The 14,744-nt window shown below is 51.6% G+C and overlaps 1 pseudogene and 1 gene segment (V, D, J or C); both read left to right on the top strand.

Moving 5' to 3' along the window:
• The window catches only part of LOC100951850, a 34,283-nt gene extending 27,376 nt beyond the window's left edge, over positions 1 to 6,907 (top strand). Inside the window, 1 exon segment of the V gene segment in view lies at positions 6,722 to 6,907. Coding sequence covers positions 6,722 to 6,874 — 153 coding nt within the window.
• Positions 6,908 to 11,576: 4,669 nt separating this feature from the next.
• Positions 11,577 to 13,703, top strand: LOC100951535 (annotated as a pseudogene).
• Positions 13,704 to 14,744: the final 1,041 nt, after the last annotated feature.

Below are 14,744 nucleotides of genomic sequence, written 5' to 3'. Positions count from 1 at the left end.
CAGTGGAAAAGTCGCAGCAAGTATAGCTGCCAGGTCACCCACGAGGGCAAGACCGAGGAGAAGACAGTGGGCCCTACAGAATGTGCTTAGGGCCCTGGACCCCACCCCAGCCATGGGGGCCTGGAGCTGTAGATCCTAGGGGTGGGGGCTCCCTTCCCACCCAGGTCATCCTGGCCCCTCCTCCTGCACCCTGTAAACCCTCAATAAATAACCCTCACTGCCAGTCAAAACCTGCTTCACCTCATTATTTCTTATCTCATATTTATTTTGACATTTGTCCCACATTCTGAGTGGGTGCTGGGGACCAGTCCTGTTGTGCTCAAACTGTTACTATGATGAATCCCAGCTTCTCCCGAGTCACTCAGGTTCCCTTTGACCACCCATAATACTCTGTAAGGCAGTTTGGGGAAGAAGGTATGAGTGTGAGGCCAGCAGAGAGGGTTGGTGTCATAGGAGATGGATGTGGGACCATGACTAGGCCCAAGGTTCCCACAAGCCTGGACCCAGAATCTGAATCCTGGGGTGTCTGGACCACTAAACCAGTAAATTCAGGCCCATAATGCTTTGAGTTTGTGGATGGAGGGCAGAGACACTCCGCCTGCATCAGGGTCCGACATAGAGAAATCAGGCAAATGGGTAAAGGCACAGAACCCAGGATGGGAGGAGCACCCATAGCCTGTCGGGAGGAGTGGTCGCACCAAGTGACACCAGGTCATGGCAGAGTAGTGTGGACTGACGGTTTGTCAATATCAGGCTTCTGAAGGGACTCAGCATTCCTAGACTCTCCTGTTGGCCTGACTCCTCAGCCCCCCTTGCTCATGTCCACACCCCTCATGCACCTGCTGACTGATATCAGGGACATAGTCACTGCATGGGTCCTGACAACGGGCTAGGTCAGCCTCCTAGAGGTGGACTTTCCCACTATCTGGGTCCTCAGAGCCTCCAGGGTGCTTGTGTCCACAGCACCTGTGTGAACCCTTGTCATGGAGATGCACACTGAGATGCCCCATGGCCAGATCAACAGTAGCCCTGCTGGGCACCATGGCAGGGACCTGTTGCTGCACCCAGCTTCTGCCAGAAGCCTGATGTCCTCTCATTGTGTTACAGCCCACACATGAGGGCAACACCATGGAGAAGTCAGTGAGCACTGCAGAATGTGCTTAGGCCCCCACCCCAGCCATAGGGGCTTAAAGCTGCAGGATCCCAGGAGAGGGGTGTCCTCTCCTACCCAGGTCATCCTCTCCCTTCCCCCTACACCCTATAAACCCTCCATAAATGCCCTCAACCTCAGTCGGAAACCCTGCTGCACCTCATTATTTCTTGCATCATGTTTGATCTGACATTTCTCCCATGTTCTTAGTGGGAGAATTCTGGTACCCAGTGGGAAAGGGGCCCAGGTGAGACACCCTCAGTATCTTTGGCCCTCTTGCTAGCTGGGCCTTTTTCAGCCAACAGCAGTCTGTTCACTCACCTCTGTCCCATCAGGTTGGCACCAACTCTGTCAAGGTGGATTTCACACCGATTCTATGTCTCCTCAATAAAGACTAATCACAGATCTGCCAGCAGCTCCAACATTCCCTCCGTATCTGTTTGTGTCTGTGGAATGAATGAAGGGTCACAGCATGGAGCAGGGGTAGTTCCTGATGACATCCCATGCCCACGTGGTTCTTCCCTCAAAACACTACTAGGTACCCAGATGAGCTCCCTGCCCTGGTCGGAACTTTGATCCCAGGCAAGAAACTGTTCCTTGACATGATCCAGGGACACAGTCCTTGCTCACCTGGAAAGGAAGGGGAACAGGGGGATCCCTGAGAGAGGCATCAGGGGATATCTGAGGAACTCAAGAGCCCAGCTGTGGGTAGAGACAGAGACAATAGGGAAAGACACTCTGACTCAAGGCCACAACTCAGCAGGAACAGACACAAGGGAGATCACTCAGGATAGTATTTAATGCGTGAAAGGGGCATACTTATGCCACCCCCAAGAAATTATAAAAAAAATTTGGAGAAAGCACATACAGCTGTGTTTCTTAGACTTGCACCCTCTTAAACGGCTAGGTAAGTGCACTGATAAGTCCTGCAGCAAAAATAGTTTGATGTGATGTTTCCCCTTTTCTACCTTTGGACCCAAAATACTTCGAAAACTTCCAGTGTTCCTTGGAGCCAGTTTGGGGAACACGAGGTGAAGTTGATGTGCATAAGTGTTGGGTTCTGTGTGGGGTGAGATTAGAGTGGCGCCATGGCTAAGCTCAAGGTTACCACTAGCCTGGAGCTGGAATCGCTATCCTGGGAAATCTGGATCACTAAATCAGGCAAAGGGCTCCATTTATGGTTGGTTTGTGCATGTCACCTGGGGACATTCAGGCTGAAACAGGGGAGGACGTGGTATAATTGGGCAAATGAGAAAAGGCACCAACTTTAGCACAGAATGAGCACCTATTGCTTGTCCAAGAGACTCACTCAGAGTGGCAGTTGGGAAGAGCTGGGCAGAGTGACACTAGGCCAGGGCAGAGTAGTATGCGCTGTGAGCTAAGTTGAGGTCAGGCTTCCAAGGGGACTCAGCACCTCCAAGCCCTCCTGCCTTCCGGCCCCACTGCTTCCTTTGCTCACTGTGGCTCAGCCTCCCCTGCCCACATGCACCTCCTGACTCCTGTCAGAGATAGACTCATCCCAGGGCTCCTGACAGCAGGCAAGGTCAGTGCCCACCATGTCTCTAGGTCCTCAGTGCCCTGAGACCCCAGAGGCCACCCTGTTTCTACTTCCAGAACAGGCCAAAGACAGAATCTGCAAAGACTGAGTGTCCTCTTGGCTCCCCGGACAATCAATGGACACCCCCTCTGTAGTGGAGCTGGTGCTTTTTCTCATTCTCATTCTGGGTGAGTTCAGAGAGTTCTGGAGTCACAATAGGGCCGAGAAAGGGGACCTCCTGGTGCTCCTTCATCACCACTTCTACACCAAGCCCAGGCTATGGATTAGCAAGAGGCTTACGCCAGTCTGGGCTCATTTCCTACAGGTGATAACCGACACTCCAGGGTGCCAAATCTGTAGTCCTGCTGGGTGTGATGCCAGGGTCCCCCCATTCCCAGTGGCTGCCTCAAGGACAGCCTCCTTTGTGTGTGTTAAGGTTGATACTGTGGAGAATGTTGAAAACAACAGTAAGGAGAGGGAGGCATAAAAGTGACCCCACCTAAGATCTGTGTGTTCAGATCACACAACTCACCGAAGGAGCAATGCAGAGACAACTCTGACCTGGCCACAGCTGAAGAGCCCCTCCCTCACTGGACATTTTTGAAGAGCCCCTCCCTCACTGGACATTTAAATGCAAATTCCACACATCATACCTTTTCACCTATGGATACCCCATGTCTGTCTTGGAGAGATATAGACCTACAAGTAAATAAAACATCATCACATGCACACAAAAATCACTGGCATTCCTTAATACCAAAAGTAATTGAGGTCTCAACAAATCCCTCACAAATGATATTTTGGGGGCTTTCTTTAGTTATACCTGTATGGGACTTCAAGAAGGTTTGAATGGGTGACGGGTGCATGTGTTTTTAGGCCCCACTGTAACCCTCTGGAATCTCCCAGATGGGTCTAGAGTTTCCTGGCAAGGCAGGAGCTGCTGGAGCTAAGAGCTGCTTCTAGGTCCTTCCCAGACCAGGGACAGACTTTGCCCCTTTGAGCTAGAACCTAATGCCTCTGTCTGCATCTGCTCTTCCTGAAAAGTTCTTGCATGGAGACGCTTAATAGGGTTCAGGATGGACACAGGCGAAACTTCTTCCTAGGGAGACTGGCTGCTTTCAGCACAGACACCCAGGCCGGCTTGTCATTCATTTAGCATCATCGGTCAGATGAGCAGGAGTGAGGAGGCTCCATGTTCCGTGTCATGCCCTTCTTATAGGGGCTGCAGTGTGTCCGTGAAGTGGGGAGGGCTGTGGCTGTAATTAAAAACTGGTGTGTTATGCTCCAGGAAGGAAACACTTGCACAGAGGTGAGGCAGTGCCCTGCCAGCCTCCCGGGGTAAACAAGCAGTAATGCTCACTGCCATGTTGAACTCTGAATAAGACGGTTGTGCTAACTCAATACATGAGTTAAATAAATGTGTCTGAATCCACTGTCATCAAATTTTATTGATGATGACATGTGGCCACACTGCTAGTGACAAAATGAAGCCAAAATTGCACATCTGCCCAGCTGGAGCCTCTTGGGGTGGCACCTGGGTCCACTTTCATGACTGCAGGCAACGTCCACGGCTCCTGCTTTCTGTGGTGACATGTTCCACCTCATCATGTCTCATTCCCACTCCTGTCTGTTGGCAGGAGATGTGGGAGATCCTAGTTGGGACACTCGGTAATGTGTCCCATTGGAGCAAGGCAATGACAACCACTTCACACTTAACCCACCCAGTGTGAGACCAGATTGAGGGGACCCAGTGGGTGCTGCAAGGTTAAACTGGAAGACGAGGCTGGAAATTCCCACAGGGATCAGCCAGGACTTACTGGATAGGCCCATGACAAGCAGGAAAACCCTGGGAATGGCAGGGCTGCTACTCCTGGATTCAGGCCTGGGGCAAGAGGAAAGTTCTCAGGACACTGCATTCCTAGGAAGCCCGTACTCCCTGGGGTGGAGGAGGACACCCCTGTGCTACCCATTGTCTCAACCACAGATCAGGGATAGATATGTCAAGTCTGCTGAGGAGAAGCCACCCATCCTCTTCCAGAAGTAGTCACTCTTAAGCGACACAAATGCCTCCAACACAGTCATTCCTGTTCCTGGCACATGGCCCCTGGGAAAAGCCAATCCAAGACACCGACTTCCTCAGGGATCCTGGGTTTCCAGGGAGCATACCTCTGGTTACAGGATGTCACCTGTCTTGTCACCTGTGGGGTGAGGGTGGAGGTCATACTGTCCCCCTGCTGAGCAGATGGCCCCTGGGGCAGTGGCCCACCTTCCCCCTCAGCTGCAGGTGGGGCCTGTGGGACTCCCAGGGAGGGGTTTTTGGATGAGCCTGTGACACAGTGTTGGATTTTCGGCGAAGGGACCCGGCTGACCGTCCTAGGTGAGTCTCTTCCTCCCTTTCCTGCCCTCCTCTCCTCAAAGTTTTGGACAATTTTCTGCTGTTTACTGTGTATCGTGTCGAAGCTGTGCGCAAACTCTCTCTCTGGACCCAGCTCTGGGGTCAGGACCCCACTCTACCTGTTCACAGCCCACAATGCCTCCACACTTCCCCTCTGATGGGAGAACCAGGGGAAAGGACAGTGTGACCAACTGTGACTCAATGTCACTGTATATCTGGGGAACATTCTTTTGGTCTGTTTCTCTGTCTGTCTGTGTCTCAGTGTTTCAGGGCATTTTTGGGTCCCTAGGACTTGTCATGCTTTCTCCCTTGTCAAACTGGCTGTCAGACCGGCTTTGTGTGGGGGCCACTTGGGCCCCATTTCAGGGGGAAGAAGAGACAAAGGACATGGAGGGAGTGACCCCCAAGGAGACATTACAAGGACCTAGAACCTGCAGGGAGAAAGCTGGGGAACACAGGTTCCAGGCTTAGGGCTGGGACTCCTGGTCTGTGGGACACAGGTTCAAAGATAAGAAAGACGTGGGAAGTGGGAGGCACCCAGGGCCCAGGGCTATCAAGGCAGAGCTCAGAGCCAGCCTGGAACTCAGGAAATCTTCAGATGGAGGAGGGGAGAAGGCTCTGAGCACAGGAGGTCAGGTGAAGGTCATCAAGACAGAGGATATTGGGGAAAGGTGGTCCCTGGGCCTCCTCAGACTCAGGCTACTCCACCCATAAACCCCAGAGACAGAAGGAAGAGTCCACAGTGTGAACACTGCTGCTGTGACCAAGGACCGGTGGGGTTGGGGTGACACTAGCAAAGACACTAGTGGAGGGAGAGAAACCGGGAGTAGTAGACAGGCACCATATGCCGCTCCTTTCCTATGGCCCTGACCCCAGAAAGAGGCCCCAGGACACAGGTCTGGGTACAAGGCAACTGCAGGACAGGGCCTAGAGTCCCTCAGAGAGAGGAATCGGAATTTCCCCCCAGGTGGACCCCACAGGAGAGTCTGAGACCTCACCTCATGGGCTGAGGGGTCAGCTAAACTTTGAAGGCACTGTCAGGAGGTCAGAAGGAGCCAAGGCCATAGCAAAGGCTCAGTGTCTGAGAGGGAGGCCAAGCTCTCTGTAAGACTCTGGGCCCTGTCCTTCAGGACTCTTTCACTCAGATCTGTGACCTGGGGCTTCTATATGAGGTCAGGGCCTGGGGGGACTAGAGGGGCAGATGGTGCTGCTATACTTTTACTGGGTTTCTGTCCCCCCACAGTCTGCTGGTGTCACTCTTGCCCCCATGGGTACTTGCTTACAGCAGCAGAGTAAATTCTGCCCTCTGTCTCTTGGGTTTGTGGGTGGGTACAGGCATTGGTCAAAGGGAGTTGAATAGAGAGGACAGGTATGGGGCAGGCATAGGTCAAACACCCAGAGCTACCCTCCTGCCGAGGACCTTGCCTTTGAACAAGATCCCCTGACCAAGGTTTTGTGCCCCAAGACCTCTGCTTATACCCTGAGGTCAGTGACACCCCAGATGGACACAGGCAACTGATACCCCTCTCCCTCACCCTCTCCACCCCTGTCCAACCCCACAGGTCAGCCCAAGGCTACTCCCACCGTCGGTCTCTTTGCACCCTCTCCTGATCAGCTCAAAGACAACAAGGTTACATTGGTGTGTCTGATAAATGGCTTCTACCTGCCAACCGTCTCCATGGCCTGGAAGGCAGATGGCAGCCCTGCCACCCAGGGTGTGGGGACCACCCAGCCCTCGAAACAGAGCAAGGGCAAGTACACGGCCAGTAGCTACATGAGCCTGACAAACTGACGAGTGGAGAAGTGGCAACACATTCAGCTGCCAGGTCACACACAAGGGCAAGATGGAGGAGAAGACAGTGGCCCCTGTAGAATGTGCTTAGGGTCCCAGCCCCCACCCAGCCACAGGGACCTGGAGCTACAGGATCCTGGGGAGTGGGGCGTCTCCCCTCAAACCCAGGTTGTCCCAGCCCTTCCCCATGCACCTTATAACCCCTCAATAAATATCTCCACTGAAACCCTGCTCCATGTAATTATTTCTCATCTCAAACATAATTTTCAACCTTCCAAATTCTCAGTGTGGATGGGAAAAATTCAGGTGGCTCAGACTAGGAGAATCTCACACCCTCCCTGATTCTACCTTTTTTTAAAATAAACACCTGTGTCAGCATCACCCAACATGCCTTTAGTGTCTCTTCATGTCTCTGAGCTGAAAATACCCAGTGAGATCCCCACACCCACCATCAACCTGGGTGAGCTCCCTGTGGTCATGGGAACCTTGATCAGAGCAGGAAGTTGTCCCTGCAGAGCAGTCTCTGGGATGCTGTCATTACCCACCTCACAAGGGAGAGGGTCCCAGTTAGAAGGAAAGAATAGTGGCTGGTGGCTCTGTGAAGGGAATGGGGGCAAATGAAGAGGATCCAAGAATCCCAGTAATTGGCTGGAGGTAGAAACAGGGAGAAAGAAACAGGGAGGAAGAAGTCCCTCTCAGCAGGAATAGAGTTTGGCAATCCCTGTCCGTTCAAGGGAACAATTTTGAGAGTGTTTATTAGGTGAGTATTCCATGGCAGTGCTGTCACCAGCAAGTCCTGCAAAGGTCTGCAAAATGAAACTCAAGGGTGCATATCTCAGCCTTTCACATTGCAGAGTGGCCAAACCAAGGCATTGACAAGTCCTGCGATAGGAAAACAATGTTACAGAACCTAACAAGTCCAGAACCCTGTTGGCTCTCCCAGCCAATGCAGGAAGCCCTACAGTGTTGTGCAAGCCATTAAGGTTCATGACACTAGTGCTGTGACGCAGGGGAGGCTGAGGCACACAGGGTGGTTGATGTGTGCTCATATGCGCATGGCATCAGGGTAAAGTTCAAGGTTAACACTAGCATGGGGCTTTGATTACAACCCCAAAGAGTTTCCCCTTCTAAAGTCAGGCCTCCAGATAGAGTTTGATGGTTGGTTATGGCTGGAGCTGGCAATGGGCAGCCAGTTCAAGGGGAGGACTCAGCTATTCTGGGTTCAGGGAGAAAGGATTCTGACACAGGCACAATCTGGTCATGCAATGATTGTCCCAAAGAAGGTGCATCAGAGACATGTTCAGAGGAGGTCAGGTAGGCCACAGGGGTCAGGACAGGGATGGGTGTGTCTCGAGAGATACCGGCATGAGGACTTAGCTGTCCCAGACATCCCATCCCACTAGGACCCCCTCCATGGCTCAGCCCCTAATCATGTGCACCTGCAGCTTGATGTCAGACAAACTCATCCAGGGACCCTGATGGTGGGTTCCAGGGCCTTGGGAAGAGGAGTTCTCAGCCCTCCTCATCAGTCTGTGGTACCCCATTGGTGCCTCCAGCTCACCAGGGACAGGGCCAGGCCAGGAGCAGCACTGCAAGGCCAGGGTGCTTCATCCACAGCGGTGCAAACAGAAAGGATCTTGAGTTCAGCCACCCCTTCCCCAAATCGAAGCCTTGATTTACATTGAGTTTTAGAGGTCCAAGAGTATCTGTATCCCACAGAACCACCTCATAGATGGGAAAATGAGGGAGAGGAGAGATCCCAGTTCTGCCTCACATGGCGGGCCCAGCTGAACACAGTGCTCGGTCCACCTACCTTCCCCCTGAGGCTGCCCCATGATTCAATACTCCTTTTTCTTTTGTTCCGTGTTTTTATCACCTTCATCCTTACGATCTCTGAACACTAAACTAGGGAACCAGAAGAGCAGTAATGACCCCAGTGATCCCATCACCCAGGCCACAAATGAACCAGTTTTCAGATATTGTTGACCCACCCACAAGAGAATAACCCCTTCCTCATATGACATTTTAAAGCAAATGCAAAAGTCATTATGAATTCAAATGGAAAGAATCAATAATTTCTTGATATAAGAAATAGTTTTTCAGGGTCTCATCAAGTGTCTTATAAATATTATTGTGTACCTTTTTACTTATTTTTTAGTAGTGCTATTCATTTGTGATTTTTAATTTCCTTAACATAAGGATTCACTAAATAGAAATTGTGATTAGTGACGGTTCCGTAGGCCTGTTTCAGTGTGCAGGAATCTCTCCCAAATCACTTTTTGATTTCCTTTCACAACAGGAGCTGATCAGTTGGTCCCAGGACCTTGCCACGGCCGGGAAAAAGCCTGGGCCTCCCCGAGGAGGAATTGAGGGCTTCTCTTGGGTTCTGTGCAAAGTGATTCTTACACAGAAGGGATTGACTGAGTTCGGTGTGGCTTTGTGACAAAACTGTGTCCTAGGACAGTTGGCTTTCTCCACAAAAGGCACCATGTTGGGTTATCATTGTTTTCATGACGTGAGCTGAGTTGGATGGTCATTTACTTTGCTCCTCCAATGAGCAGGAAGATCAATGTCTCCGTTCAGATCCTTCTCATCAGGGCTATGTCTGGGATGGAAGGCCCTGCAGCTCCAATTTATTCACCCAGAAGTATGTTTCATGGTCTAGAATAAAAGAAGAATGAGATTCCTCCCTTCATTTACCACTTTATGAACTTATGCTCTGGTGCCCAGCCATTGTGCAGAATGTGTCAGCTGAAAGCAGAGCCATGTGAACTCTAGCCTACAGGCGCATGACATGTGGGATCCACTGTGATGTGGTGATGACAGAACATGGACATTTGCCCACTGGAAGCCTCTTTGGTGGCTCCTGGAATGCCTCACAAGATTCCAGGGGACCTTAATGGCTCCAGATTTCTCAGATGACAAAATGTTCTACCTCATCATCCCTTTCCTGCCCCAGGCCTGGGACCAGCCAGTGACCCTGCTTCCCTCTAGTAGGAAGTGGTGTTTGGAGAACACAGGCTGCTAATAGGTCCCATTGGAAAGAGGCAAAGGCAGCCACCACACACCTGATGCACCAAGCATGAGACTAGATGGAGGGGCACAAAGGATGCTACCCAGGATACTCTGCAGGATGAGGCTGGCATTTCCCATAGGCCCATGACAAGTAGGAAAGCTGTAGGGAAGGTGGGACTGACACCGGTGAAGACAGGGGCTAGGTGTTAGAGAAGTTCCCAGGAAGCTTTGCTCCAGGGAAACCTGCCCTTCCCTGCAAGGTGGAGGACATCCTGATGTTACCCCATAGTCTCACCAGGAGACCATGCATGTACCAGCTCTGCCAGGAGGAAACCACTATTCTTTTCCTCAAAAACTCACTCCTTACTGATGCAAATGCCCTCCAGTGAACCCATTCCTGTTCCTGGCAGGTGGTCCATGGGAAAACTCAATTCAAACATTGACTTCCTTAGGGGCCCTGGGATTCCAGGGATCCTGCTGTGGGTCACAGGATGCTGTCACCCATCCTTTTATCCTCAGGATGAAGGTCAGGGCCCTGTGGTCTCCCTGCTGAGCAGACACCACCTGGGAGAAGAACTTGGCTTCCTCCCTTACAGCTGCAGGTGGGGGATGGAGAGTATCAGCCAGGAGTTTTGGTATGAGCCTCTGTCACAGTAGATTGTGTTTGGCAGTGGGACCCTGCTGACCACTCTAGGTGAGTCTCTTCTTCCCCTCTCTCCCCTGCTCTTCCCACCCAGGTCATCCCAGCCCTTCCCCTCAATAAATTGGAAAGCAGATGGAATTTATTGGAAACCCTCAATAAATACCCTCACTGCCAATCAAAACCTGCTCCATCTCATTATTTCTTATCGCATATTTAATTAGGCACTTTCCTTGGGTTCTCAGTGGGGATTGGTGGGAATTCTGGCACCCAGTGGAAAAAAGAGACCAAGGGAGAGGCTCAAGTCTCTCCAGGAATACAGGCCAGGACCAGAGGAGTCTGGTCATCAGGACATCAGGACATCAGCGCCTCCGCCTTCTCCCAGCCCCTTTCTTTCCTTCCATATTATGCCCCAGCCTCCCACTCTATATCTCCTTCCTGGGTGGAGCTGTCTATGGCTAGAGCCTCCAGATATGCCCACTCTCTCTGCCCTCATGTCAGGACCCTCTGTCTTTCCTGAGTCCTCTCTTTCCTCAGCCTGGAAATCCTGCTTTGAGTCCAGACTCCTGTCCACACTTGCTGCTCCCTCTCACTCCTGAAAGCTGGGCTGCTCAGGACACTCTAGCACTGATGACTTCACGAGCTCTTAAATTTGGGACCTACTTGGACTTTCCCCCCAACAGCAGGTTCAGAGATATAAGAGGAATAGGAGGAAGCCCAAGGAAACTCACACAAAGATCTGCCAGGAAGCTCCAGACACTTGCCAAAGATAAACTTTGAGCTCCCTGGAAACCAGAGTGAGGAGGGAAATAGCAGCTTTGTAATTTCTATGGTATTAAATAAAGCATTTGTTGGAGGGAATTTGGTGTCCTCTGGGCTGAAGCTAGATGTCTTGTCATAGTTAAAAGTGAGGATGTGTTGGTGGCCAGGGGAGCTGCTACCTGACCCCAGGCCCAGCTGCTCCAGGGGGAGGAGTTACTGCCACTCTTAGGCATCAGAACTTACCTTGATGGCGGTGACCTAAGACTCTCAAGAAGCCCCGGGGTCATGGCCCAGAAGAACCCTGGAAAAAGAAGCTTGTGTAGTGCCCACCACAGTGGTGATGCCTCCCTCAGGACCCTAAATACTTTCATTCTGAAGACTCAGGGACCCAGCAGAGACTGCTCCTAATAGTCCCCACTCCCTCACAGAGTGCTCTGGTCCTAAGTACACATAGCCCCCAAACACAGCCCACTGGTCAGATCCAAGCCTTGGTCCCCCAAGAGGTCTGGGATCACCTAGGGATGGAAGACCCCTGATTAGAGTGAGGCATCTCAGCAGATGAGTCAGGAGTGGATCAGGAACTCTCAAGAGAGAATGAGGCCAGGAAGATGGGAACCCTTATTTCTATTCATTCCATCTGCTTGTAACTGCCAGGAACCCCCTGGAATCCCTAAAGGGTCTTACTCTGATGGAGGAAATGGCTCTTCCAACAACTTTTGCCTCCATTGTGCTTGTCCAGCTCCAGAGGAAGATGAGGAGTTAGAAGAGGAATACGATGATCAGGAATCTCTTAAGTTCCCTAGTGATTTTTCACATGTGTCCAGTGGAAAGAAACCCCCATCCTGGAGACAGCAAAGAGCACCGCTTTCCAACCAAGGAGGATGCTGGCGAGGGTGGACTTGAGACCCTAGATCCCCTGGTTGAGATCAGTTGGGCTAGAAACAAAATGAGCAGTTGAGCGCAGAGGGATTGTGGGGAGCAGAGGACAGGCCAGCTTGGACAGGCCAGCTTCTGGTGGCTGACTGAACTGCTGATATTGGTGGGAGAGTCTGTAGAAACTTGTGGCCATCTCTTCTATGCATGCAGGCAGCTGAAAAGCAGTGATCTTTTTTGAGTTTGGGAGGGAGTCAGGGCTGGGTGACGGGGCGCTGAGCCCAGATGATGTTCTAATTTCTAAGCAGGGATTTTGCTATGGGGCAGGGCTATTTATTAGGCTACTCTTGCTATAGGGCAGCCCACTTTCTTAGGCTACTGGGTGCTTTGCTGCTCCTGGCTCTCGCCCTCTTTTGGGGATGTCTATAGTTGGGTTGGTGGTCTCTGGTGGGGTTGGGTGATTGATTAGGCTGGCAGGATAAGGCCATCTGGCTCTTCCTGGCTGGATTTTCCTGCCTGGCAGCTTTGCTTGACCCTGTTGAGAGAGAGGCCATGGCAGCAGCTGGTAAGAATAGTTCAGTGGGGCCAGGTGGAGTTGCCTTGGTTCAAACAGAGGACTCCTAGGCAGCAGAATACACCTGTAGCCACTGGGAGCTACCGCCAGCCTGAAGAAGAAGTGGCTCGACTCTTGACCATGGCTGGGGTTCCTGAGGTTGAACTAAACCCTTTCCATGTGCTAGGGGTTAAAGCTACAGCATCAGATAGTGAACTGAAGAAGGCTTATAGACAGCTGGTAGTGATGGTTCATCCTGACAAAAATCACCATCTCTGGACTGAAGAGGTCTTCAAAGTGTTATGGGAAACATGGGACATTGTCAGCAATGCTGAACGGTGGCGGAATAACAGAGAATGACAGAGAATGAGCTGAGCCAATCAGTGAATAAGGCTCTGTCCAAGCTACAAGATGACCTTGAGGAGGTAATGACTACTACCATGTACAGCCCATGCCAGGGAAAGCATAGGAGGTTCGAAATGGACCGGGAACCTAAGCGTGCCGGATCGGTGCTGAATGCAATAGGCTGCCTACTGCGGAAAGAGATTTTCGGGCAGTCAAGCATGTTGATCCCTCTAGATGGAGGGAAAGGTATGTGACATCACAGTTACTCTCCTGTCCTCTAGAAATAGGGACTTGTACTTCTAATCTCATATGTGCTCTAAACTGATGTTTTTGGCCAATTGTGTCTTGTGTTTGCAGAGTGGGCTGGATGCCAATGTGCAGGAATCTCCCCAGGTCCCTTATCACATCTCATTTGGTTCCCAGTTCCCTGGCACCGTGGGTAACAGAGACCCACCTTGGATTCTCTTCCTGCTGACTTTCAGGATTTCTTGCATCTTTCAAGCACCCTCAGGCCAGATGTCCAACAGGAATTTCTTGCAACACCTCAGCTTGGCCCTGGGGCCTCTGAGCCTAACAGCACAGTATCCAAGGGAGAAGCCAGACAGAAGCGGCGGAAGAGAGTGAGGAGGGCCTTCCGCTGATACCTCTTCTCTCCTCAGATCAATGTCAGGGAATGGAAAGGGCCATAGCACGGGATGGAGTTTTATTTATTTATTTTAAAATATTTTAAAAAGAGAAAATTTTAAACTTAAAAAAAATAAGTGAGTGGCTCACCTCCTGTTGCACAGTGGTTACGGCTCCAATCACATACGAGGGTGGAAGGTTTGAACCCAGCCTGGGCCAGCTGAACAATGACAACTGCAACAAAGAAATGGCTGGGCGTTGTGGCTGGTGAGACTCAGTCTCAAAAAAAAGTGAGGACGTGTTTTACCAGATGCTTCAGGATTAATGGAAATTGGGCTCTGAAAAATGTGCACTCCCAGGAGGCTCAGGACATGGCAATGGCCATCAGCCAGCTCATGGAAGTGCTCACAGCTGCTCCTGCACGGGAGTCCTCAGAGTGGTCACCATGACTGGTTGGTGGGAGGTGGGGGAGCAGTGTTTACATAGGAACAGTCTACTGACTTACCCTGGGGGTCCCAGCCAGCCAACTTCTGCCTCTGGATCCAGAGTAGGTCCTTGATATAAATTCTCAGCACCTTGCACCCACCACAGACACAAAGCAACTCCCACCCCTGCCTGATGTCCCCTTGGGTGTCCCCAGACCCCTGGATTGTCCCCCACTCTTGCCCCAGCCTTGTACAAGTGTGCAGCACAGTCGCCTGCTGTCTTCCCGGGGTGGGAGCTATTTACTAACAGCACTTCTCTATTTGATCATGGGCCTCACCTGGAAAACCAGGCCCTGGGTGGGGATGGCTGTGATGCTCCCAAGTCTGAGGCTCCAGGCGCTCTCCAAGACGAAGGCATGGGGAAAGGGAGGACAGCAAGGCCCACCCCAGTCCTCAGGCGTGGGGCTCTGGCCCTTCCACTGCTCTGTGAGGGACAGAGGTGTGGGGTCACAGGCAGCTGTCAGGCCTGTGTCACTGTGGGGAGGTGCTGTGTATCCCTCAGCTCCTATATGAACTCCCTGTGACAGACTGTCAATTTAGAGGCTTAAAACAGTGTGAATTTATTCTCTCTGG

The sequence above is a fragment of the Otolemur garnettii genome, unplaced genomic scaffold (genome assembly GCF_000181295.1).
Source record: "Otolemur garnettii isolate 467f Iridium unplaced genomic scaffold, OtoGar3 scaffold00301, whole genome shotgun sequence".
NCBI lineage: Eukaryota > Metazoa > Chordata > Mammalia > Primates > Galagidae > Otolemur > Otolemur garnettii.
This window is presented reverse-complemented; position numbering and strand designations above follow the sequence as displayed.